The following is a 27,588-nucleotide window of genomic DNA, read 5'->3' as shown; positions in this document are numbered from 1 at the left end:
TTCATGTCTGTAGCAGATGCATTTCTTTCTTTTTTATTTTTTATTTTATATAACTTTTTATTGACAGAACCCATGCCAGGGTAATTTTTTACAGCATTATCCCTTGCACTCACTTCTGTTCCGATTTTTCCCCTTCCTTCCTCCACCCCCTCCCCCAGATGGCAAGCAGTCCTTTACATGTTAAATAAGTTACAGTATATCCTAGATACAATATATGTGTGCAGAACCGAACAGTTCTCTTGTTGCACAGGGAGAATTGGATTCAGAAGGTATAAATAACCTGGGAAGAAAAACAAAAATGCAAGCAGTTTATATTCATTTCCCAGTGTTCTTTCTTTAGGTGTAGCTGCTTCTGTCCATCCTTGATCAATTAAAACTGAATTAGCTCTCTTTATCGAAGAGATCCGCTTCCATCAGAATACATCCTAAAACAGTATCGTTATTGAGGTATATAATAATCTCCTGGTTCTGCTCATTTCACTTAGCATCAGTTCATGTAAGTCTTGCCAGTTCTCTCTGTATTCATCCTACTGGTCATTTCTTACAGAATAATAATATTCCATAACGTTCAAAAACCACAATTTACTCAACCATTCTCCAATTGATGGGCATCCATTCATTTTCCAGCTTCAAGCCACTACAAACAGAGCTGCCACAAACATTTTGGCACATACAGGTTCCTTTCCCTTCTTTAGTATCTCTGGGGTATAAGCCCAGTAGAAACACTGCTGGATCAAAGGATATGCACAGTTTGATAACTTTTTGAGCATAGTTCCAAATTGCTCTCCAGAATGGCTGGATGTGTTCACAATTCCACCAACAATGTATCGGTGTCCCTGTTTTCCCACATCTCCTCCAACATTCTGCATTATCTTTCCCTGTCATTCTAGCCAATCTGACAGGTGTGTAGTGGTATATCAGAGTTGTCTTAATTTGCATTTCTCTGATTAATAATGATTTGGAGCATATTTTCATATGGCTATACATAGTTTTAATTTCTTTGTCTCAGAATTGTCTGTTCATATCCTTTGACCATTTATCAATTGGAGAATGGCTTGATTTCTTATAGATTAGAGTTAATTCTCGATATATTTTGGAAATGAGGCCTTTACCTTTAATCGTAAAAATGTTTTCCCATTTTGTTTTCCTTCTAATCTTGTCTGCATTTGTTTTGTTTCTACAAAAACTTTTCAATTTGATATAATCAAAATTTTCTATTTTGTGGTCAATAGTGATCTCTAAGTTCTTCTTTGGTCATAAATTCCTCCCTCTTCCACAGGTCTGAGAGGTAAACTATCCTATGCTCTTCCAATTTATTTATAATCTCATTCTTTATGCCTAGGTCATTTTGGTGTATGGTGTTAAGTGTGGGTCAATACCTAGTTTCTGCCATACTAATTTCCAATTTTCCCAGCAATTTTTGTCAAATAATGCATTCTTATCCCAAAAACTGGGGTCTTTGGGTTTGTCAAACACTAGATTATTAAAGTTATTGGCTGTTTTGTCCTTTGAACTTAACCTATTCCTTTGATCAACTAGTCTATTTCTTAGCCAATACCAGATGGTTTTAGTAACTGCTGCTTTATAATATAATTTTAGATCTGGTACAGCTAGGCCACCTTCATTTGATTTTTTTTTCATTAATTCCCTTGAAATTATTGACCTTTTGTTTTTCCATATGAACTTTGTTGTTATTTTCCTAAGTCATCAAAATAGTTTTTTGGGAGTCTGATTGGTAAATCAGATAATTAGCTAAATAAATAGATTAGTTTAGGTAGTACTGCCAGCTTTATTATATTTGCTCGCCCAATCTAAGAGCATTGAATATTTTTCCAGTTGGTTAGATCAGACTTAATTTTGTGGAAAGTGTTTTGTAGTTTTGCTCATAAAGTTTCTGATTTTCCCTTGGCAGATAGATTCCTAAATATTTTATATAATCAGTAGTTACTTTAAATGGAATTTTTCTTTGTAACTCTAACTGTTGGGTTTTGTTAGTGATATATAAGAATGCTGATGACTTATGTGGGTTTATTTTGTATCCTGCAACTTTGTTAAAGGTGTGGATTGTTTCTAATAACTTTTTAGTAGAGTCTCTGGGGTTCTCTAAGTATATCATCATATCATCAGCAAAGAGTGAAAACTTGGTTTCCTCATTGCCTATTCTTATTCCTTTACTCTCTTTCTCAACTCCTATTGCCAAAGCTAGCATTTCTAATACAATATTAAATAGTAACGGTGATAGTGGGCAACCTTGTTTCACTCCTGATCTTATTGGGAATGGTTGCAGTTTGTCCCCGTTACATATGATGCTTACTGCTGGTTTTAAATAGATGCTACTGATTATTTTAAGGAAAAGTCCATTTATTCCTATACTCTCAAGAGTTTTTTTATAGGAATGGATGTTGGATTTTATCAAATGCCTTTTCTGCATCTATTGAGATGATCATATGGTTTTTGTTAATTTGATTATTAATATGGCCAATTATACTGATAGTTTTCCTAATTGTGAACCAGCCCTGTATTTCTAGTATAAATCCTACTTGATCATGGTGTATTATCCTGGGGATCATTTTCTGTAGTCTTTCTGCTAATATCTAGCATCAATATTCATTAGGGAGATAGGTCTATAATTTTCTTTCTCTTGTTTTCAACCTATCTGGTTTAGGTATCAGTACCATGTCTGTGTCATAAAAAGAATTTGGTAGGACTCTTTCATTCCCTATTTTTTCAAATAGTTTATAAATCACTGGGGCTAATTGGTCTTTGAATGTTTGGTAGAATTCACATGTAAATCCATCTGGTCCTGGGGATTTTTTTTTTAGGGAGTTGATTAATAGCTTGTTCTATTTCTTTTTCTGAAATAGAACTATTTAAGCAATTTACTTCCTCCTTTGATAATCTGGGAAGCCTATATTTTTGGAGGTAGTCATCCATTTCGCTTAGTTATCAAATTTATTGGCATAAAGTTGGGCAAAGTAACGTATTATTTCTTTAATTTCCTTTTCATTGGTGGAAAGTTCTCCCTTTTTATTTTTAAGACTACTAATTTGATTTCCCTCTCTCCTTTTTCTAATCAAATTTACCAAAGGTTTATCAATTTTATTAGTTTTTTCATAAAACCAACTCTTAGTTTTATTTATTAGTTCAATAGTTTTTTTTTAACTTTCTATATTATTAATTTCTCCTTTTAATTTTAGAATTTCAAGTTTAGTAATTGATTGGGGGTTTTTAATTTGGTCTTTTTCTAGCTTTTTAAGTTGCAGGCCCAATTCATTGATCTTCTCTTTATTTTATTCAAGTAAGTCTCTAAGGATACAAAATTTCCCCTTAATACGGATTTGGCTGCATCCCATAGATTTTGGTATAATGTCTCCCTGTTGTCATTATCTTGAGTGAAATTATTAATTGTGTCTATAATTTGCTGTTTCACCCAATCATTCTTTAAGATGAGATTATTTAGTTTCCAATTACTTTTTGGTCTATTTACACCTAACTTTCTGTTGAATGTAGTTTTTATTACATTGTGATCTGAAAAGAAAGCATTTACTATTTCTGCCTTCCTGCATTTAATTTTGAGGTCTTTATGTCCTAATATATGGTCAATTTTTGTGTAGGTTCTATGAACTGCTGAGAAAAAAGTATACTCCTTTCTGTCACCATTCAGTTTTCTCCAGAGATCTATCATACCTAATTTTTCTAATATTCTATTTACCTCTTTAATTTCTTTCTTATTTGTTTTGTGATTTGATTTATCTAAATATGAGAGTGCAAGATTGAGATGTCCCACTATTATAGTTTTGCTGTCTATTTCTTCTCGCAACTCTCTTAACTTCTCCTTTAGGAAATTAGATGCTATACCACTCGGTGCATATATGTTTAATACTGATATTGCTTCATTGTCTATAGTACCCTTTAGCAAGATAAATAATTTCCTTCCTTACCTCTTTTAATTAGATCAATTTTTGCTTTTGCTTGATCTGAGATAAGGAAAGCTACCCCTGCTTTTTTGACTTCACCTGAAGCACAACAGATTCTGCTCCAGTCTTTTACCTTTACTCTGTATGTATCTCCCTGTTTTAAATGTGTTTCCTGTAAACAACATATTGTAGGGTTCTGACTTTTAATCTAGTCTGCTATCCACCTACACTTTATGGGAGAGTTCATCCCATTTACATTTACGGTTAAAATTACTAATTCTGTATTTCCTGCCATCATAATTTCCCCAGATTATACTTTTCTTTTTCTTGCCCTCCTTCCCTTCTTCCCTAGTATTAAACTTATTGGTCCCACTTGCGTTGCACAGCTCTCCCTCTTTAGTATCTCTCCCTCCTCCCTTTGAATCCCTCCCCCTTTCTTGTATCCTTTCCTTATTACTCTTTTTCCTTTTCCCTTTTCCTCTCCCACTTTTTAATGAAGTGAGAGAAGAATCTCTGTAAAACAAATATGTCAATTATTTCCTCTTTGAGCCAACTCTGATGAGAGTAGGATTCACACAATGTTCCTCCCCCTAAGTTCCCTCAGATATGATAGGTTTCCTTTGCCTCACTGTCACATGTAGTTTCCCTCTTTTTATCTCCCTTTTTCTCTTTTTCTGACATTATCCCCTTTCCATTTCTACTTCCCTTTTTTATGTTACATTACTAAAATTAAATTATACATATGGTTTTTATGTATATCCACAACAGAAATACAGTTTTCAAGAGTTCCTTTCACCTTTTTCTACTTCTCTTGTGTCCTGTTGTTGGAGATCAAATTTTTTGTTTAAGTCTGGATTTTTCCTTAGAAACAAATGGAATTCCTCTATTTCATTAAATGTCCATCTTCTTCCATGGAAAAAAATACTCGGCTCAGTTGGGTAGTTTATTCTTGGCTGCATTCCAAGCTCTTTTGCCTTTCAGAATATCAGATTCCAGGCCCTTCAATCCTTTAATGTTGAGGCAGCCAGATCTTGCGTGACCCTTATTGTGGCATCTCGGTATTTGAACTGTTTTTTCCTGGCTGCTTGTAAAATTTTTTCTTTAGTCTGAAAATTCTGAAGTTTGGCCACAATATTCCTCGGAGTCTTTATTTTAGGGTCTTTTTCAGAAGGTGTTCGATGAATTTTTTCAACGCCTATTTTACCTTCCGGTTCTATTACTTCTGGGCAGTTCTCTTTGATGATTTCCTGTAAAATAGTATCTAGGCTCTTTTTTTTTCATCATAATTTTTGGGTAGTCCAATGATCCTCAGATTATCTCTCCTAGATCTATTTTCCAGGTCTGTTGTTTTTCCAAGTATTTGACATTTTTTCCCCAATCTTTCATTTTTTTGGTTTTGCTTGACTGATTCTTTATGTCTCAATGAATCAGTCATTTCTATTTGTTCAGTTCTGATTTTTAGTGAGTTATTTTCTTCATTAGCTTTTTTCACTTCTTTTTGTATATGTCCAACTGAGTTGTTTTGCTCTATGAAATTTTTTTCCATTTCACTAATTTTTTTCTTTTAAGTGAGTTATTTTCTTTTTCCAATTCACAAATTCTGTTTCCCTGCACTTCTTGGGAGTTTTTTACCTTTTCCAATTCACATTTCAGTTCTTTTTCCACTTTATCAAATTTTTCTTTTAGTGAGTTACATGCCTTTTCTGTACTCTCTTGCATAGCTTCTCTTTCCTTTCCCCATTTCTTTTCTAGTTCTATTTTAAGCTTTTTAATTGTCTCCTCTACGAGAGCCTTTTGTATTGGGGACCAATAATTGTCTGGAGACTGTCTGCTGTTAGTTTCTTCAGGGTTGAAAAGCTGTTCTCTTTCTGTATAGAAACTATCAATCATTCTTTTGATTTTTTTTACTCATTTTGTTAAAGCCTGTAGGGTCTGCCTTCAGAGGCAGGAGGTTACCAGCTTCCTTTGCAGAGTAGTGAAAGGTGTATGGACGGGTAGCTGTCCTGCCAGCTGGCTACAAAAAGCAGTGAGGTACTGGAGTGCTCTGGGAAAGAGTTCCCCACCCGGGAGTAACTCAGGCCCACAGGGTGGAGCTAGGAAAGTGCCCTGCAAAGAACCCCCATTGTGTGAGATAATGACTGCTAGATGCTGAGCAATGAGAGTTTCACTACCCCAAGCCAAAGCCTGCCCTGGGACTGTGGGTGTTAGCAGTTGAGCAGTGAGTGGATTTGCAGGGACCAGAAGTGTCTGCCCGGGAAGCACAGTCTGCTGGGGAAGTTCTATTGCCCCAGGCTGAGCCCCCTCACTGTGCCAATTAGAGGCTGCCCAGGCTGTGCCCCCCTGTCATGCAGATTTGTAACTGCCCCCCGCAAAAGCCCCGAACTGCAGGATGTGGTTGCAGGGCTGCGTTACCGTCTGCCTGAGTCACTTCTGGGTTTGCGGGGTTACAGCCAGATCTCGTTTGGTTCTGGCGTTTTTTAGAGTATCCTCTATTTTATGCTTTAATTTCTCTGTGAGTTTACTGCTTTGTAGTCAAGGCAGAGCAGTGAGCCTATAACAGAGTTGTCTCTATAACTTCTCTAGCCACAGAGATCACCCCGCCCATGGTCTGCTCAGGACGCTAGCCTCTTGCTGCCTGTACTAGTCTGTTCCTGGCCCTCAGGACAAACCTTTCCTGGCGATCTTCCAGATTGACTTCGGCTGGTAAGTTGTAGCACTTCTAATTTTCATGAATTTAAGCAGTAAAGAGCTGTTTTTGAGGCTGAATTAAATAGTTGGTTATAAGGGGAATGAGAGAAGCTTAGAGAGTTATGTGTGCCTTCTCCGCCATCTTGGCTCTGCCCCCAGAAGTCTCCGCAGATGCATTTCTAATTGCCACAGAAGAGTTACTAGAAGTAATTGTTTAACTAACGGACATTTACTGCAGGGGAGTAAAAAGGAGGAGTCCCAAAAAATGACAAAAAATAAGGTTCTGGACTTGTCTTGTTGAACATTTTAACCAACATTATATGATCAAAATAATTCAATAATTTAAATTTATAAAAAATGACTACCGCTGACATTCAGAAATAGAGAAAAATGTCATCAGTGTTTATCAGACTATGACCAAATCAGTAAAAATATTAGTAATCCCTTGCTTCATATGGGAGAAAAATGCCCTCTCCTCAACATTTTTTGGGCAGATTCACTCCTCCCAGCTCTCCATTGGTAGATAGGGTTCCCATAGTTGTATGATGAGGAAATCTAGTAGTAACTGAATTATTTTCCTCAGTAAGCTTTTGTACCTCCTTTTTTCCCTTCCAATTTTGCTTTTTAAGGCATTCTTTTCTTCATTAGCTTTTTTCATTTCCATTTGCACTATTCTCAATTCTTTTCCTAATTTTTCCTCTATCTCGATTTTCAAAATCCCTTTTGAGCTCTTCCATGGCCTGAGTCTAATGCTTATTTTCCTTGGAGGCTTTGGATGAAGGAGCTTTGACTTTGCTATCATCTTCTGAATGTATGTTTTGATCTTTTTTTGTCACCATAATAACTTGCAATGGTCAGAAACTTTTTTTGTTTTCTGTTCATTTTCCTAGTCAATTACTTGGCTTTTAACTCTTTATTAAAGTAGGACTCTGTTTCTAAGGTGGAGGGTGCTCTGTCCTAAGCTTCAGGGGTTTTGTGTAGCTATTTTCAGAGATTCTTCTAAGAACTCAATCACAGCATTCTTTTCTGCTCTAGAGTTTTTAGGAGTGTCCCCAGCCTACAGTAGCTATAAGTTGTAAGTAGTGTGGTGAATCACAGAGTTCAGCTTTGCTGATGCCATGGTCCAGTGTTGGAGCTTTGGTATGGCCTATACTGGGACTGCACACCGGACTCCCACCCTGTTGCCAATAACCCTTTCTCTGCAGACCTTCTAAGTTCTCCATGATGTCCCCAGGCTGAGAGGTCCAGAAGCTTCTAGCATCACTGCTGATTCAGAGGTCCTGCTTCACCAACACTGGGGTCAGGACCAGGGTGGGGAGTTGGGGCTGCGCTGGTGTAGCTTGCATTGGGACTGATATCACAGACCTTTTCTGCTGATTTTCTGAGTTGCCTTCAGCTGGAAAGTGTTTTTATTCCATCTTTTTGGGTGTTCTCTAAATTCTTTTAGATTCACTAATTAAAAGAATTTGGAGTAGTTTGGGGAAGAGGTTGGGCAAATTCCTGCCTTTACTCCACCATTTTGGCTCTATCTCCTAGTAGTAACTGTAGATGTCATTCAGGTGGTTATTAAAATTCATAATCAGTTGTTAAACATTTAGTAAGTGCTTATTTCCTAGACACTGTCTTAAAGACTGGAGGTACATAAGAAGGCAAAAAGAAGGCTTTCAAGGAGCTTACTGTCTTAATTGGGGAGACAAAATGGCAACAGGAAACTAAGTACATAAAGGACAAACTGGAGATTATTACAGAGGAAAGGCATTGTCATTAAGCGGGGGGAGGATTTTTGTAGAAGGGATTTTAGATAGGACTGATTCATAAGGTTTTGTGGGATCTTCTCTCTAAATAAATAACTAGATTCTCTGGATTAGTCTGGAACGTTATTGGGAACAATTGTGAATTATCACTGTAAAAAAAGAAAACAACAGTATATATCTCTGTGCCTCAATTTGATTTCATAATGTTCATATTTGATAGAATCTGTGCACTGATACCAATTGCTAGTCCTCACCTTGCCAAACTACCTTGTATGTTGTATGTGTTTATTAATGATATTCATGCTTTCTAAAACACAGGACTACTCATGTCACCCATGATCACCTCCACTCAATAAACTCCAGTGTCTATTACCTCCAGGATCAAATATAAAACTCTCTATTTGTTGTTCAAAGCTTTTTATAACCTAGCCCCACACTCTTATCTTTCCAGTATTCTTAAATTTATCTCCCCACTCCACATACTGTTACATCCAGTGATTCTAGCCTTTTTTGCCATTTCTCAAACAAGATACTCTTATTTCTCAACTCTGGGCATTTTCACTGAATGTTTCTCATGATGTACTCCTTTTCCTCATGTCAGTCTATCTCTTAGCTTCCTTCAAATTCCCAGTAAAATGCACCTTCTATAGGAAGCCTTTCTCCTTCCCTCTCAATTCTTGTGTCTTTCTTCTGCTATTTCTAATTTATTCTCATATATCTTGCTTGTATATATTAGTTTGCAAATTTTCTTCCCCATTAGAGTGTGAGCTCTTTGAGAGCAGAGTCTGTCTTTTCCCTTTCCATGTTCTCCTAGTCCTTAGTAGATTGGCTGACACATAGGCACTTAGTAAATAGTAAAATTTTATTGACCAGAATTCATAGTAGACCAACTACTTATTTTTTCTCCCATGAATATTTATTGCATTTTTTCATTCTTTATACTTCAACCCTAGCATCTATTAGCGCCTGGGCACACAGTAGGTACTTAATAGTCATTTGGTGATTGACCATCATAAACTTTGTATTGCCCACTTAGATGAGAAGAGCAAGTTCTGCAATTCTAGAAGCTATCTTTTTGGTGACATGTTTGTTTACATGAAATTCTTTAAATGTTTTCCAGCTTGATAACCAGTGATTATATAGATATAATTTCTATCCATGTAGCACTGAAGCAATTAAAGTAAAGGATATCTATAGCATAGGGATCATAGCCGGGATGCCATTGCAAAACAGTTTACAAAAAAAGGATATTAAGTGGTTTCAAGCCCCCTTTGTCCTATCTGGCTTCTGTTTCTCAGTACCAGGAGCCTAGTAAAAAGTCCTGCATCACAGGACTTGACTCCCTATAGCCTGGGTGATTAGCTCCAAGTCTTCAATACTTATCATAATAGTAATAAAAAGAAGAAAACAGTCAACAACCATTTATTAAGCACCAGCTGTAGTGCCAAACAGAGAGATAAATGTTGGAGATAACAAAGGCAAAAAACAGTCCCTATTCTCAAGGAAATCACAGTCTAATAAGTGAGACAACATAATTAAGTACATACAAGATAAACTGAGGGGAAGGCAATAAGATTAAAGAGGACCAGGAAAGTCTTCTTGTAGAGGTGAGATTTGAGCTAAGACTTGAAGTCAGATAAGCTAGGAGACTCATATGAAGAATAAGAAAAAGAATAGGGAATTGGGAAATAGAGTATCATATGTGAGTAGTAGCAAGGAGGACAGAGTCACTAGATTGTAGTACAGTGGAGATGTGAAAGATGGCCTGAAAGGTAGAAAGGGAACCAAAGCTTTTAAGAACCAGAGAATTTTAAAAGAAACACAAACTTAAAATAACTGTTTTCTTTAAAATCTTAAAGCTCAAGCAAATGAAAATAAAACAAACCAAGGATAGTATATGCTAATCAAAATAGCAAATCTTTTTTAAAATCACAAAATTCAATATATATTGATGAAAAAGGATGCTGTCAAGATAAGTATGGGAAATATATATATAATTATAAAAAATTTATGAAATAATTTAAACCCAAGAAAGGAGAACTAAGAGAAGCTGAATATTGTATTGACTACTACTATATAAAAGGAAAATTTATTTATAAACAATTACTATGAATGGACAAATTGAAAATTAAATAGGTAGAAACTGATATTTTGTATGATGAAATAAGCATAATTAAATCTAAGTAAATGTAAAATACATTTAGTTTGTTCATGTTTAAAACTAAGTTTACATATATTAATTCTCTATACATGGCCCCCTGGGAACACATGATAATGATTAAAAAAGAAATGAGTAGTTATTAATAAAAAGTCAAAGAACTGAAAAATTTTAAGCTAGAAGGGATTTTATTAGTCATCTAATCCAACCCATCCTCAAATGGATTATGTGACACTAGAGAAGTGACAAGTGCTCATCTAAGCTTTTGTTTGAAAACCTCCAGTGAGTAACAAAAATCACTTTTCAACAGCTCTCATGGTTAGGACATTTCTCCTGACCCAAGTCTTTGCACTTTCTATTTATTGCTTCTTGTTTTGCTATTTGGGGACCAAAAGAATAAACCTAATCTGTGTTCCACATGAGGGTCTGTCAAATACTTCATACAATGCTATTTCCAAATCCTTCTCTGTAAGTTAAATACTCATAGTTCCTTTAGTTGATATTCATAAGGCCCTTTACCATCTTGGCTGTCATCCTCTAGACATTCTTCCATTTATAAATGAATAATGTATTTATTAAGCACTTAGTTTATGCCATGCTATGTGAGCTATGTGATGGAGATACAAAAAGACAATTCTTGTTCTTGAGGTCACATTCTAATCAGATAATAAGAGATAACACAAATAAAAAAGGGTTCAGCTTCAGTGCTGATGGAAAAACCCAATGGACTTGAGCATGCAGCAGCAAGATCCAATACCCTTTGGTCCCCTGAACAGTGCCATCTGAGCTGTCTAGCATAAAACCTTCTATAAAAAGCCACTATCTGTTCTCCTTTGCCTTCCTTGTGACAGTATATCCAATTTACTGAACGTATACACATATGTTTTGGACATATTTGTTTGCTTTAGTCTTTCTTAGATTATGAGTTCACTGAAAACAAGGATTGATGAGTTTTTTCTTTTAGTCTTTCTATTTCTAGTGCTTAAAATGGTCCTTAAACACAGTAGCTTCTTAATAAATGCTTGTTTACTAAATGACTGCCTTTATGATACTAGAATAACAAACCTCAGTTTCCTTATAAAAGAAAATAAGAGTAATGACACAATATATTCTTTAAAATGACAGTCTTCCCTCCTACATTATTTAAATTTCCTCCATCTTTGAGATGGAATTCTTATGATAAAGAATTGTTTTGAAAAAAAAGAGAAAAAATCCCCAAACTGATTAACATAACAGAAAACAATTGAAATCAGATGAAATGTTACACACCTGTATTCCCAACATAAACCACAGCAAGAGTAAAGAAGTATATTCTTATTAGTCTTCGAGAACAAGCGTATTCACTGTAATGTTGCAAAATAGTTACATTGTTGTAATCATTATGTAGATTATTTGACTAGTTCTGCTTCTTCATTATGAAAATATTCATGTAAATGTTATATTTATTCTATTTATATCTTATCATTTCTTATACCACAGTAATATTCTGTAGCATTCACCTTCATTTTTTCAGTATCCAGGGATAAGATCATTTAGGCTAGATAAAATTTATCAAGCATAGCTAGGAACTTCATTACTATCTCCTTACTCATATCAAGTCCCTGTTTTTATCATTCTTTATTCTGTTATTTTTATTGTCATGGTCAATCTCTTTGGCAAAGAAAAGAGAAATAACATAAGTAACTTTCCCTTCTTTCTGTTGTCACCTACCCCATCCATCCCAAGCCACCTTCTTTTCCTTCTTTTTCCTTAAAAAAAAAAAAAAAATCTGTCTTCATTGTTTAGTTTCCCACTTTAGCTTTAACTCATTCTGAGCTTCACTCATTGCCAGACACTATTTTTTGGTGGGAGAATGCCATGTTTTATATTTCTCCATTATTATCTGCTACCATCTTTGAAACAGAGGTTTAAAAGATGTCTAAATTGGTTGAGTTGAATGTGCATTGACATTGGTCTTTCAAACAATTCTTATATTTCCTGCTTATAGGAACTGCTTTCCTTTGTGTCCTAAGAAGTTCATCTTGAGAATTCCCCATGGCTCTCAGGCTATTTCCTGTAGAACTCTTAGTCCTACCTCTCCTTCTTATGAACCCTTGGAAAATTGCATTCCCAAATCTATGTCCACATTTCCACTCTTCTATTAGATACTCTTCGTAAGGAACTGCTATTCCCACTATAATGTTCTCCATGATTTCCACTCCAATTCAGTTCCAATCATGAGAATAAGTCTAGACTAGAATATTGCATTATTGATTCCTCTATTCTTTGAAGGATGAAATCAAACAAAAAGTTGTTAGCTTTTCTACTCATGACACAGAAAGAATTTTACTAGATGTATGATGTTCTCTATCATTATTTTAATAATCTGATAATTCTCCTATTTTTTTCCCCAAAGTTTTTTACCTGAATGTTCTCTTTCATGTTTTCTACTTCTGGTTTTCAGATTTATGTGCAGGAGTATACTTCAAAAATATACGTTAACTCAAATCATTTGTGTTGCAAATGATGTTCTGAGAGTTATGGGAAAACAAATAGAAGTCTTATATATTATGCTTCAGTAGTGTCTTGCTAAAGTCTTAAAGTCAACTAAAAATACAAGAAAATTTCACTTTATCTTAAAGGTTTTTTGCCATGCTTCCAATCAAACTATCATCTCATATTCCTACCCATTTATTCCTCCAGCCCTTGAAGCACATTTCTGACTCCACTGTTCCACTAAAACTGCTCTTTCTCAGCTGCTAAATCCAATGTTAGCTGCTCAAATTTTTCAACTTCTCTGCATCTTATGAAACTACTTATTGATTCTTTCCTTGTCTTTCTGGAAAGGCACTGATTCTTCTCCTATTAAATAATTTATTTTTCACCTCTTGGATTGGCTCATCATCCATCACCTCAGAAACGTGGGTGACCTCAAAAGACATTGTCCTAAAATCACTTGGGACATTACTATCTGGATAAACTTCTAGTACTTTAAAACTTAATAAATTCCAGACTATACTTATGATCTTCCTCCTCATATTTGTTCCCCTTTCCAGAAGAAGGTAGCATATGAGCTGAGCTAGAAGAATTTTTAATAGTGGAGATGAGAATTCAATTTAGGCATGAGAAACAGTAATATTTCTCCATTTCTTTTTTAAAACCTTTTTATTTTCAAAATACATGCAAAGATAGCTTTCACTATTTACCCTTGCAAAACGTTGTGTTCCAAATTTTTCTCCCTTCCTTCCCTCCATCCCCTCCCCTAGATAGATAGCAAGTAATCCAATACATATGTTAAATAAGTGCAATTTTTCTATACATATTTTCACATTTATCAAGCTGCATAACAAAAATCAGATCAAAAAGGGGAAAAAGTGAGAAAGTAAAAAAAGCAAGCAAGCAAATAACAACAAAAAAGTGAAAATACTATATTGTGATCCCACATTCAGTCTCCCAGTTCTTTCTATCTGAGCAGATGGATCTCTCTATCACAAGTCTTTTGGAAATGAATAGTTCCATTTCCTAGGTTTCTATCTTCTACCAAGTATAACAAGCTTTCCAACTACTGTCAATATGTTACCTATATAATCTCTCTCATCCATTCCTTTTTCTACACTCAAACTACCATCACCTATTTCAGACCTTCATCACTTTTCCCCATAAGAAAAATATTTATGACAGATTCTTAAATAATATTCCTATGACCCAGTATTATCTCTAATTTATTCTTTGGACAGCTGCTGAGATAACCTTCTAATGTCCTGGTTCATTCACATTGCCCCCCTCACACTGCCCTATAGTGGCTCTTTCCTTAGGTTAGCATTTGAAGCCTTCCACAATCTGGCTCTAATTCCCAACCTTATTTCACATACTCTACATTTGAGCTAAAGATAAGGTTGCCTAATCTTACCATGAATATACTCCCATTTGATTTCTATTAAAATTCTATTTTATTTTCAAAATGTAACATGAGGCCACCTCCTTACTGATACCTTCCTTGATACTCCAGCTAAAGGCAGTCTATCCTTCCTCAAATTTTCTTAAGGGACCTTTCCTTTGTCCTTATCACACCATACTTTGCATTACATTTATCTCAATCTTGCTGCTATGCCTCTTTATAGCAGACATAAAAAAAGTGTTTATCATATTAATACAGTTGTTGTCAAAGTTTGCATAATTTTTTACATAAAAGCTATGTGTAACTTCCAATAAATGAATTTCTAATAATATAGTAATTAGCTTATACAGAACAATAATAGGTCTAAATTTGGTACATCAAGTATGTGTATGCTACTTGAAGGCAGAAATTGTATAATTTTTCAATTTTATATTTCTAGTGTATCAGAGTGTCTTGAACACAGTAGATGCTTGATAAACATTTGAAGTGAAACATTGTGATGACTTCTTTCTGATATCCTAGTAACAACCTTCCTCTCTTCTCAATTTTTTAATGTAATCTAAGATGTTTGCTTTATATTAATGGCACCCTGATAGTGGATAATACAATAGGCTCTAGTGTACATCTCTGAATTTATAATTATTCATTTTCCAGTTGTTAAATTTTTAAGAACCTACCTCAGCCATGTTGATGGATCCCACTGCCAAAGTTTTGTAGCCCAAAATAGTTCGGTTTTTGTATCGTTTCCTTCTCTGCAGCATAATCTGAAGTTTGTTGCCTTCTCTTTTCAAGAAATGAGGATACTGTGCAATACAATTCAACAGTTTAAACTTCCACACTTTTGTTATTTAACTTTATATATAAAATTTATAATAATCTATTCCCCAAAAGAGATGAAAGCCTTTCATTGTATGGAAAGGGAGAGTAAATAAACCCCAAGACCTTGAGTATCTGAAAGTATCTTAGCAAGTGGGAACTGAAATGTTTTAATTGCTGAAATTAAGTAATTAAAGATTTAGAAATTAACTATTTCTATAAACATCACATTTAAAAATAGGAACAAGCATGAGTAATATGGGCCACTATCCTTAATGCAATAACATTCGGAGATGGTTCTAGCAAATTATGGTTTTACGCTTCATTTGCTAATTTCCCCTCATTCTACTCCTTTAATAGCAGAGGAAAAAGGAGTTACAAACATGCCTATACCTCCTATTAGGGGTAATTTACAATTCTATCTTCCATATTGAAAGGTATTCTTGGCTTACTGGAAATATATTTTTATCATTTTTATAAACAGTACCAAGACTAAAAATGGCTTAATGTCAAATAGGATATATGTAAAACATGTAAGATAGTCACCTGTATAAGAGAGTCGACATTCATTAACATACACTAAAATATTATCCTTATATTTCTGTAAGTGTCATTTTGTTCGCTTTCATTTTAATTATCCAATGTTTGTGAATGCAATTTTTATGTATGCAAGTGAAAATTTAATGCTTCCTAAAAATTCTATACATGTAACTTGTTGCCACATACCTATATCAAATGGTCCTTTTTTCACTTAGTTATGTAAATATATATTTTAGCATATTCATAGATATTGCTATATTGCATTATATTCATATGTATTACAATCATACAGTGTATAATAAAGACAATGTATTATATATCTGCATAGCCATTAAATAATTCTGTATTTGCATACTTTTAATAATTATCTTTCTAAAATTAAAAAATGAAAATATAAATTGAAAACAATTATAGGCTGACAGATTCTACATATTTTTTAGCATATTTAGCAGATATATTCTATATAAATTGTAAATTTTTTATGAAATGAAAATGATATATAGAATGGTCAACCTTACTGATTCCAAGATCAGTAAATAATATACTGTAAAGGTAGAAATGACAAAGCTAGTTTTTTGATGACATAAAAAGAAAAATCTTTCAGAAAAAGAAAAATCTTATAAACCCAGATTTGTAGTAACATTTGTTAAAATCATTAAAATAAAAAATTACAGTAGGTAAGTAGCATACTAAATGGAATGTTGGGCCTGGACTAGGTAGATCTGAGTTGAAAGCCTGCTTCAGACTAACTGTGTGACCCTAGGCAAATCACTTAACTTCTGGTTACCTCACAAATATAGTCAATTCCTAGGAAATGGGGAAGAGGGAAATAAATGGCCATTAAGTAGAAAAAAAGTAAAAATAAAACAACAACAAAACAAGCTGATTTAGTAAGAAGAATCTTTTTAACAATCTAGAATAATGATTACTGTGATTCTTTAAATTTCACCAAAATTTTCATCAAAAAGTTGCTATAAACTCATGTTATTAAAGTTTAAACTTAAAATTATGGAATTACAAATCTCATAGACAGTTTAAGTTTGTGTCTATATTTTTGAACATGAATTTCTCACATGGGCAGAACACAGGGTGATTTCACTCTTAATGAGCACAGGTATAAATTAGTCTATTCATATACTCTGTGATAACAAACTATAAGACCATCCCTACATTTATCCATTAATCCCAGGATCACAGAGATGATAACATGAACTGATTGAAGAAATATTATGTACACTCTGATGTAACTACTTCACACCTTTCAGATTGGCTAAGATGACAGGAAAAGATAATGATATATGTTGGAGGGTATGTGGGAAAACTGGGACACTAATGCACTGTTAATGGAGTTGTGAACTAAACCAACCATTTTATGTTGTTTTTTTCATTTTTATTTATTTATTTTTTATTATAGCTTTTTTTATTTACAAGTTATATGCATGGGTAATTTTTCAGCACTGATAATCGCAAATCCTTTTGTTCCGATTTTTCCCCTCCTTCTCCCCACATGCTACCACAGCTGGCATGTTGACCAATACATGTAAAATATGTTAAAGTATAAGTTAAATACAATATATATACATATCCATACAGTTATTTAGCTGTACAAAAAGAATTGGACTTTGAAACAGTATACAATTAACCTGTGAAGGAAATCAAGAATGCAGGTGGAAGAATTGGGAATTCTATGTAGTGGTTCATAATCATCTCCCAGAGCTCTTTTGCTGGGTATAGCTGGTTCAATTCATTACTGCTCTATTGGAACTGATTTGGTTCATCACATTGTTGAAGAGGGCCACGTCCATCAGAATTGATCATCAAATAGTGTTGTTGTTGAAGTATATGATGATCTCCTAGTTCTGCTCATTTCACTCAGCATCAGTTCATGTAAGTCTCTCCAGGCCTTTCTGAAATCATCCTGCTGGTCATTTCTTACAGAACAATAATATTCCATAATATTCATATACCACAATTTATTCAGCCATTCTCCAATTGATGGGCATCCACTCTATTTCCAGTTTCTGGCCACTACAAAGAGGACTGTCACAAACATTCTTGCACATATAGGTCCCTTTCACTTCTTTAAGATCTCTTTGGGATATAATCCCAGTAGTAACACTGCTGGATCAAAGGGTATGAACAGTCTCATAACTTTTTGAGCATAGTTCCAAATTGCTCTCCAGAATGGCTAGAATATTCACAATTCTACCAACAATGAATCAGTGTCCCAGTTTTCCCACATCCCTCCAACATTCCACATTATCTTTCCCTGTCATTCTAGCCAATCTGACAGGTGTGTAGTGGTATCTCAGAGTTGTCTTAATTTGCATTTCTTTGATTAATCATGACTTGGAGCACCTTTTCATATGGCTAGAAATGGTTTCAATTTCTTTGTCTGAGAATTGTCTGTTCATATCCTTTGACCGTTTATCAATTGGAGAATGGCTTGATTTCTTATAGATTAGAGTCAATTCTCTATATATTTTGAAAATGAAGCCTTTATCCGAACCTCTGACTGTAAAAATGTTTTCCCAGTTTATTGTTTCCCTTCTAATCTTGTCTGCATTCGTTTTGTTTGTACAAAAACTTTTCAATTTGATAGAATCAAAAATTTCTATTTTGTGATCAATAATGAGCTCTAGTTCTTCTCTGGTCATAAATTCCTTCCTCTTCCACAGGTCTGAGAGGTAAACTATCTTATGTTCTTCCAATTTATTTGTAATCTCATTCTTTATGCCTAGGTCATGAACCCATTTTGACCTTATTTGGTGTATGGTGGTAAGTATGGATCATCAATGCCTAGTTTCTGCCATACTAATTTCCAATTTTCCCAGCAGTTTTGTCAAACAGTGAGTTCTTATCCCAAAAGCTAGGGTCTTTGGGTTTGTCAAACAGTAGATTATTAAAGTTATTGACTGTTTTTCCTTTGAACCTAACCTATTCCATTGATCAACTAATCTATTTCTTAGCCAATACCAAATGGTTTTGGTAATCGCTGCTTTATAATATAAATTTAGATCTGGTACAGCTAGGCCACCTTCATTTGATTTTTTTTTTCATTAGTTCCCTTGAAATTCTTGACCTTTTGTTTTTCCATATGAACTTTATTGTTATTTTTTCTAGGTCATTAAAATAGTTTTTTTTGAGAGTCTGATTAGTATAGTGCTAAATAAATAGATTAGTTTAGGTAGTATTGTCATTTTTATTATATTTGTTCATCCTATCCAAGAACATTTAATATTTTTCCAATTGGTTAGATCTGACTTTATTTGTGTGAAAAGTTTTTTGTAGTTTTGCTCATATAGTTCCTGATTTTCCCTTGGCAGATAGATTCCTAAATATTTTATATTATTGGTAGTTACTTTAAATGGAATTTCTCTTTGTAACTCTAACTGTTGGATTTTGTTAGTGATATATAAGAATACCGATGACTTATGTGGGTTTATTTTGTATCCTGCAACTTTGCTAAAGTTGTGGATAATTTCTAATAGCTTTTTAGTAGAATCTCTGGGGTTCTAAGTATATCATCATATCATCAGCAAAGAGTGATATAATTTGGTTTCCTCATTACCTACTCTAATTCCTTTAATCTCTTTCTCAATTCTTATTGCCAAAGCTAGCATTTCTAAAACAATATTGAATAGTAATGGTGATAGTGAGCAACTTTATTTCACGCCTGATCTTACTGGGAATGATTCCAGTTTATTCCCATTACATATAATGTAATGGGCTGAGGCTTGAGTTGATGCACTGAGGTCCCAAGCATGTGAGGCTAAATAGTAATTGGACCATACTCAATTAATTTATATGCTTGGAGAAAGAATGCCCCCCGCCCACTCTTTGTACAAGTTCTGAAGTGTTGTATAGAAAATGACGTTTTTGGTGGGTGAAGGCAGGGGAGTGGAGAGGGAAGTGGAAAGAGAGACTGCTGGCTGGCGTCTTGACACAGCTGCTCGCATGCTATCGTGACCACACTTCACCTCCAATCTCCCTCTGCTAGCTGGCTTCCTGTCTATCCATAATGCTATCACAATCCTTTTTCACTTCTACTGAGAATAAAGATTGAAGATTTTCCCCTTAACCTGAATTCCTGACTCCAGCTGATTTTAAATACACGGTCATCACAATATGATGCTTACTGATGGTTTTAAATAGATGCAACTCATTATTTTAAGGAAAAGTCCATTTATTCCTATACTCTCAAGTTTAATGGATATTGGATTTTATCAAATGCTTTTTCTGCATCTATTGAGATGATCATATGGTTTTTGTTAATTTGGTTACTAATATGGTCAATTATACTAATAGTTTTCCTAATATTGAACCAGCCCTGCACTCCTGGTATAAATCCTACTCGATCATGGTATATTATCCTGGGGATGATTTTCAGTAGTTTTTTTGCCAATATCTTATTTTAACCTCAATATTCATTAGGAAGATTGATCTATAATTTCTATCAAATTCTATCAAATTGAAAAGTTTTTGTACAAACAAAACGAATGCAGACAAGATTAGAAGGGAAACAATAAACTGGGAAAACATTTTTACAGTCAGAGGTTCGGATAAAGGCTTCATTTTCAAAATATATAGAGAATTGACTCTAATCTATAAGAAATCAAGCCATTCTCCAATTGATAAACGGTCAAAGGATATGAACATTTCCTGGGGATGATTTTCTAGTCTTTTTGCTAATATCTTATTTAAGATTTTAGCATCAATATTCTTTAGGGAGATTGGGCTATAATTTTTTTTTCTCTGTTTTCAACCTATCTGGTTTAGTACTAATACCATGTCTGTATCATAAAAGGAATTTGGTAGAACTCCTTCATTTCCTATTTTTTCAAATTGTTTATATAGCATTGGGGCTAATTGTTCTTTACATGTTTGGTAGAACTCACATGTAAATCCATCTGGTCCTGGGGATTTTTTCTTAGGGAGTTGATTAATAACTTGTTCTTTTCTTTTTCTGAAATGGGACTATTTAAGCAATTTACTTCTTCCTCTGTTAATCTGGGAAGCCTATATTTTTGGAGGTAGTCATCCATTTCACTTAGGTTATCAAATTTATTGGCATAAAGTTGGGGAAAGTAACTCCTTATTATTGCTCTAATTTCCTCTTCATTGGTGGAAAGTTCTCCCTTTTCATTTTTAAGACTAACAATTTGATTTTCCTCTTTCCTTTTTCTAATCAGATTTGCCATTTTTAAAAATTTTGCCATCTATTTTATTGTGAACCAACCATTTTAGAGAGCAGTTTGGAACTATGCCCAAAAATCTATCATACTCTGCATACCCTTTGATTCAGCAGTGTCTCTACTGGGTCTGTATCCCAAAGAAATCATTAAAGAGGGAAGAGGATTTACATGAAAAAATGTTTGCAGCAGCCCTTTCTGTTGTGGCAAGGTACTGGAAATTGGGTGGATGTCCCTCAGTTGGGGAATGGCTGAATAAGTTATAAGTATGTGAATGCAATGGAATATCATTCTTCTATAAGAAATGATGAGCAGGCTGACTTCAGAAAATTCTAAGGACTTAAATGAACTGACGCTGAATGAAGTAAGCAGAACCAAGATAACATCATACATAGTAACAAAATTATATGATGATCAACTTTGATGTACTTGGCTCATTTCAATAATAAGGTGATTCAAGGCAACTCCAATAGACTTGTGATGGAAAATGCCACCCGCATTCAGGGAAAAAACTATGGATACTCAATGTTGATCTATGCATAGTATTTTCACCTTATTTGTTTCTTTCTCATGTTTTTTCCCCCCTTTGACCTGATTTTTCTTGTACAACATGACAAATATGGAAATATGTTTAAAAGAAGTACACATATGTTTAACATATCACATTGCTTGTTGTCTTGGGGAGAAGAGACCCCTGCCTGATGTGAAAAGACATTCTCTTCTCAATGATAAACTTTTTATTATCTGCCAGGATTTCTCTGCTAGGACCCTTATTACTTTGTCACTCGGAAGTCAGTCTTCCTAGCAAAAGCTGGTTTCTGAAGTGCCAACAATAAACTTCCTTTTGCCAGTCTAATATTTCAGGTTCATGAATTCTTTCACATTGGACCTGTGCCAATCAAAGAGGGGTTTCTTCAATTCTCTGCACTGCCACTAACAGCATCATTTGCTTCCCTAACCTCATCATTTGGTTCCCTGACTGGGAATTAAACCCGGGCCAAATATTTATGATACTCTCCCCAGGATCCTGACCTGAGAAAAACTGCGAAATGCTCTTGGGCAATCTTCTTTTTAAATCCTTACTGGTTATAGATATGAGTTCAAAAGCAGGGACTGAGTGTTCTTGACAACCAGACCTTATCCTCCCTCATTGGACTTTTCGACATTGAATTTTCAATCCCTGGTCCTCAGGCTCCATCCCCACTTCCCTAACCCCTAATATCTGAGCTAGGTTCAGGGATTGACTCCAAAGTACTTGTAGCCAGTGGTGATGTAGGACACCATCCCACCCTCATCACCCCAACCTAAATCCAACACTTCTCTTATCTTATCCTTTTCTCAGCCTATACTTAGTCAGGGAACCCCATTTTAGCACCCCTTCAACCTTTCTGTATTTTCTTTATTCTAATTGAGTACAAGCCTTTGCTAAAAGAAATTATGCCCAATCCATGTTTTATAGAGTATCTCCAGAGTAAATGCTTTTCTCCACACTTCTTGACTGTCTTCTTACTACATTCTAAGGATGAGTGCTCTCCTTTAGTGTTCTTTCTCTCTAGTTCTTCTTGACTTACCTTGTGGGATCCTATAAATGGGAAATAACTGGCCAAATTACAGGTTGAAAGCTATATCAAGAGGATTGTCTCCAATTGGAGAACCCCTCAACCAGTCATTTTTTCTTACCAATGCCTAGCACTTACTAATGATACTGTTTCTAACTCTGTATACCCACTTACAACTTCTCTTTGGATCCCGCTAGATCACAATCCCTGTGTCCTTGACTCCCAGAATCCTAAAATCCTCCTTAAATGGGATTCTGTGGTTGTGGAAAGATATAGCTTTTTAAGTTCCCTCTAGACAAGAGAGCCAAGTGGTTCCTCCCTCCCTCTCTCAAATGAGAGAATGCCTTCACATGGTTTAGGGAGATGTGAGCGACTCACCAGTCAGGAGATGCTTGGATCCCTGAATACAGTTAGGACCCCACTTTAAGAACATTTTTTTTTCTTCTCCTTTCCTTTCTTTCCTGACTTTGGCAGGACTGAGAGAAGGCAGAGAAAAGAGAATCCTAAAATTTTAAACAAACCCCTACCATTTTGTTCCTGGGCAGCATCTGGAAAAAGCACATACCTATTTCTCTCAAATAGTTCATTGCCACTTTAAAGAACTTTGTGACCAGGAAATTAATTTAAAGTCATGTGCATGTAAACTGAAAATCTGATTCTAAATTACATGAAACTAAAATAATTTAATTGGTGCATGCTAAAATTGTGAACTTGACTCTTTATATGGGCAGAAGATTTTATAAATATTACTACTAGAAATTTACAATTGTATTTAAGCAAAGTTCTCAATGGTAACTGACTCAATCCAACAAGGCCACATGTCTATGAAATTTGTTTAAAGTGTTATAATGTTTTCTAAATTATATATTGTGCAATTTGTAAAAATTGTATGAGTTATGTTTTAAAATTCTGTTAGCCCTATAAAACTGCAAACTCCGTATTTCTACTGGCTCTATAGTTCAAAGAGATCACAAAAGGGGGAAGACCCACATGTGCAAAAATATTTGTAGCAGCCATTTTTGTAGTGACAAGGAACTAGAAATTGCTTACCTATCAGCTGGGGAATGGCTCAGTAAGTTATGGTATATGAATGTAAAGGAATATTACTATTCTATAAGAAATGATGAGCAGACTCATTTCAGAAAAGCCTGGAAACACATGAACTGCTGCTGACTGAAGTAAGCAGAATCAAGAGAACATTGCAAAAATTAACAACAAGATTATGTGATAATCAACTGTGAAGGAGTTGCTTCTTTTCAATAATGAGATGATTCAAAGCAATTCCAACAGATTTGTGATGAAAAGTGCCATTCACAGCAATTCAACAAACTTGTGATGGAAAGTGCTATTCACAGCCAGAGAGAGCGCTATGAAGACTGAATGTGGATCAAAGCACAGCATTTTTACCTTTCTTTTGTTGTTTGATTTTCTCTCTCATGTTTTTTCACTTTTGATCTGATTTTTTTAATTGCTCAGAATGATGAATATGGAAATATGTTTAGAAGAATTTCAAGTTTAACCTATATCAGATTACTTGTTGTCTTGGGAAGTGGGAAGAGATGAGGAAAGGGAGAAAAATTTGTGATTTAGTGAAGATGAATGTTGAAAACTATTTTTGCATGTATTTGAAGAAAAATCATTAAAATTTAAATATGTGCTGTAAATTTTGTGACAGTTTACCCCAAATTATTTCGCTATTGCCTTTGTTCTGAATTTTAAGCTCATCTTATTTTCTCCCTTAAACAAAGAAATTTACTTAAAGGGGTCTATGGACCCAGCATTGCCCAAGTTAGGTCTACAGAATGAAATTACATAACTGAAGTTGTAGCTGTAGAATTTGCTAAATCGTATAAAAAGTTTGAAAATGTTTTAAAAAGCAATTGGTAAGACTAATAGCTTCATTATAGAAAAAGAAAGAGTATTAATCTTTTCCTGACTGCGAAGATAGGTGAATAAGATGTATCAGCCTCAGGCTTAGTCCTTCCTCCTGTGGAAATACCTTACTAATGAGAATGGTTTATTTGAGGTTATGAGCCCTAGAAAAAGAGCTTGATATGGGAGATCAAATTCCCATATAAGGAAGAAAATACAGATGAAATTATTTTGAAATCCCTTCATCTTTAAATTGCTTCTATTATTTAAGGGGATAGCCTTTGCTTACATGGTGTTAATAACTGTGATGTTTTTCAAGTCTCGTTTTAAAATGATGTCATTTGTGTAATGTTGCAAAGATTCTATTGCTTAGCAATGCTACAAACTTCTGAGAGAAATTAGACATTTTAATTTCTGGTTAACTGCAAGTTCTCTGAAAATATTTATTTTAAAACCCATCACTTCTACTATGGGTTCAATCTCCTTTCAGCAAACCATCCTGGTATTATTTAACATTTATTTAGTATACATCCATTATTTAACCAACATGATATATACAGCATCCTTAAATTCCTAACGCAAGATTTAAACCTAATACTATTGGTTGTTTTGCTAGCAAAAAACTCTATTATTTTTTCTTTGTCTTGCACCTTCTGCTGTTCCTGTGAAAAGAAAGCATAGCTTAAGAAAGCCCATAACAGTCCTGAGATAGTTTGGTTATGCACAATGATTTATAAGCTGCTGTTGTCATCGTCTTATCTTCTTCCTCTTCTTCCTTTTCTTCCTCTTCTTCTTCTGAAAAGATCTAAAGCCTCTGACATGGGACTTAGCTATTTGAGAGAAAATTTCTTGGGACCATAATTGATATGATATCTTTTGAAATTGAATTCAGGTGTGGATGATGAACATTAAATCAGTAAACCCATCAAAACCAAAACATAACAAAAGAAAAATGACACAGAGCTTCTCAGAAGGTGAAGGCTTGTTTGCAAAAATTTGGAAGGAAAAATTTTCAATCCTTGACATAAGAATCCTTCTTAATTATTTCCCAATCCTGTTCCTTTGTGTTGGAATGGTTCCTTATCTATTTCTGAGGTAGAAATGGGGTAGAATTGTTACGACATGTATGGTCTTCATTTGTGATTGACATCTGAAGTCAAACAGAGTTAAGGGTGTTTTGTTCTGTTATTAATGTCCATGCTTTTTCTCTTTTTTTATTTTTATTTTTTTATTATAGCTTTTTATTTACAAGATATATGCATGGCTAATTTTTCAGCATTGACAATTGCAAAACCTTTTGTTCCACTTTTTCCCTTCGTTCCCCTCTCTCCTTCCCCTCTTCCCCCAGATATCAGGTTGACCAATACATGTTAAATATGTTAAAATATAAGTTAAATACTATATATGTATACATGTCCATACAGTTATTTAGCTGTACAAAAAAATTGTATTTTGAAAGAGTGTACAGTTAACCTGTGAAGGAAATCAAAAATGTAGGAGGGCAAAAATAGAGGGATTGGGAATTCTATGAAGTGGTTCATAGTCATCTCCCAGAATTCTTTGGGTGGGTGTAGCTGGTTCAATTCATTAGTGCTCGGAATTGATTTGGTTCATCACATTGTTGAAGAGGGCCATGTCCATCAGAACTGATCATCATATAGTATTGTTGTTGAAGTATATGATGATCTCCTGGGTCCTGCTCATTTCACTCAGCATCAGTTCATGTAAGTATCTCCAGGCCTTTCTGAAATCATCCTGCTGGTCATTTCTTACAGAACAATAATATTCCATAATATTCATATACCACAATTTATTCAGCCATTCTCCAATTGATGGGCATCCACTCTATTTCCAGTTTCTGGCCACTACAAAGAGGACTGCCACAAACATTCTTGCACATACAGGTCCCTTTCCCTTCTTTAGTATCTATCTCTTTGGGATATAATCCCAGTAGTAACACTGCTGGATCAAAGGGTATGAACAGTCTCATAACTTTTTGAGCATAGTTCCAAATTGCTCTCCAGAATGGCTAGAAGTATTCACAATTCTACCAACAATGAATCAGTGTCCCAGTTTTCCCACATCCCTCCAACATTCCACATTATCTTTCCCTGTCATTCTAGCCAATCTGACAGGTGTGTAGTGGTATCTCAGAGTTGTCTTAATTTGCATTTCTTTGATTAATCATGACTTGGACAACCTTTTCATATGGCTAGAAATGGTTTCAATTTCTTTGTCTGAGAATTGTCTGTTCATATCCTTGACCGTTTATCAATTGGAGAATGGCTTGATTTCTTGTAGATTAGAGTCAGTTCTCTATATATTTTGGAAATGAGGCCTTTATCAGAACCTTTGACTGCAAAAACGTTTTCCCAGTTTATTGTTTTCCTTCTAATCTTGTCTGCATTAGTTTTGTTTATACAAAAACTTTTCAATTTGATATAGTCAAAATTTTCTACTTTGTGATCAATAATGATCTCTAGTTCTTCTTTGATCATAAATTCCTTCCTCTTCCACAGGTCTGAGAGGTAAACTATCCTATATTCTTCTAATTTATTTGTAATCTCATTCTTTATGCCTAGTCATGAACCCATTTTGACCTTATTTTGGTGTACGGTGTTAAATATGGGTCAATGCCTAGTTTCTGCCATACTAATTTCCAATTCCCAGCAGTTTTTGGCAAACAGTGAGTTCTTATCCCAAAACATGCTTTTTCTCTTAAAGCAAATTTCTATATTCAGAGCAAGTGGTCAGCTAAAAACCCATGAGATCTTGCTGTTTTTCATCTGAAATATATAACTCATTGGGCAAGATGAAAATTTGGCCTAGTCATCTGCCTATAACTACAGAATAGAGCATTTAGCTCTACTGTTTGGGAGCTATTTTAATGCAATGCAACTAATTTTAAAGTACAGAATTTTCGTGCAGTGTTCTTAGAAGATATAACTTTTGGAGTATTTTGTGTAACAAAAACGCAAAAGTCAATTTTATTTAAGTTAATGTGAAATAACATCTGCTTAATTGTGAACACATCCAGCCATTCTGGAGAGCAATTTGGAACTATGCTCAAAAAGTCATCAAACTGTGCATATCCTTTGATCCAGCAGTGTCTCTACTGGGCTTATACCCCAAAGAGATACTAAAGAAGGGAAAGGGACCTGTATGTGCCAAAATGTTTGTGGCAGCCCTGTTTGTAGTGGCTAGAAGCTGGAAAA

The 27,588-nt window shown here is 34.6% G+C and overlaps 1 protein-coding gene across 7 annotated transcripts in view; it reads right to left on the bottom strand.

Annotated features, from left to right (window-relative positions):
* Positions 1–27,588, bottom strand: part of PACS2 (phosphofurin acidic cluster sorting protein 2) — a 424,977-nt gene that overhangs the window by 214,873 nt on the left and 182,516 nt on the right. For all 7 annotated transcript variants that reach the window (XM_051977991.1, XM_051977987.1, XM_051977988.1 and 4 more), the window contains exon 4: positions 15,072–15,197. In XM_051977991.1, coding sequence (XP_051833951.1) covers positions 15,072–15,197 — 126 coding nt within the window. The remainder of the gene's footprint in view (positions 1–15,071; positions 15,198–27,588) is intronic.

The sequence above is a fragment of the Antechinus flavipes genome, chromosome 2 (assembly GCF_016432865.1).
Source record: "Antechinus flavipes isolate AdamAnt ecotype Samford, QLD, Australia chromosome 2, AdamAnt_v2, whole genome shotgun sequence".
Classification (NCBI taxonomy): domain Eukaryota; kingdom Metazoa; phylum Chordata; class Mammalia; order Dasyuromorphia; family Dasyuridae; genus Antechinus; species Antechinus flavipes.
The sequence above is the reverse complement of the archived record's forward strand: the minus strand, read 5'-3'. Positions and strand labels throughout refer to the sequence as shown.